Raw genomic sequence first — 595 nt, 5'->3', positions numbered from 1 at the left:
CTGGCGAACAAAGTATTATTGTTGACATTTAAGTTATAGGTGAACAGCTTATTAAAGGTTTCAACTGATACATTATTTAAAAGAACAAAGTTAAAAAGCCAATGTAGAGCCCAAGTAAGTCCAAAAGTGGGGTTTTTTAATTGCTATTTTCATTTACAACTGATTAGTATTGATTGACAAATTAAGATGACTAGCGATGTTAGCAATTCTTTGAGCCTGTTTAATGATTGGCCGGTCAATCATGCGACCGCGGAAACTGAAAGCCCCTACATTTGAAGGACCAACATCTGCAAATTTGGATGCTTCCAGAAGTAGACTCATAGACCATTCTATTTGAGATTGAGAAGGTGAATATCTTTGATTGAAAGGGAAGTTTTGCAGGATGTGTTACTTTTTCACCAAGGAATCCTGGACAAGCTCCTTCACAATCGACCTCTGGTTTGTCGCGATCTAGGGATATTTGACATATTTATAACACTGAACTTACTTTTGAAACCAATGTATAACATATCGAAAGCCATACTAGCATGTGCTTTACTGACAGCTGGAATATACTGTATGGGAGAAGATAGTTCTGTGTTGTCATTACTTTCAT

The 595-nt window shown here is 36.5% G+C and overlaps 1 protein-coding gene across 1 annotated transcript; it reads right to left on the bottom strand.

The window, feature by feature from the left end:
* Positions 1 to 235: 235 nt before the first annotated feature.
* On the bottom strand, positions 236 to 595 carry Smp_203600 (uncharacterized protein; the record flags this gene model as incomplete). Its single annotated transcript, XM_018789238.1, has 2 exons — positions 236 to 450; positions 508 to 595. 2 exons carry the CDS (start codon positions 593 to 595, stop codon positions 236 to 238), a joined length of 303 nt encoding a protein of 100 aa, XP_018654701.1.

This window comes from Schistosoma mansoni, chromosome W (assembly GCF_000237925.1).
Source record: "Schistosoma mansoni strain Puerto Rico chromosome W, complete genome".
Lineage (NCBI taxonomy): Eukaryota > Metazoa > Platyhelminthes > Trematoda > Strigeidida > Schistosomatidae > Schistosoma > Schistosoma mansoni.
Note: the sequence above shows the minus strand (reverse complement) of the source record. Positions and strands in the feature narration are given on the sequence as shown.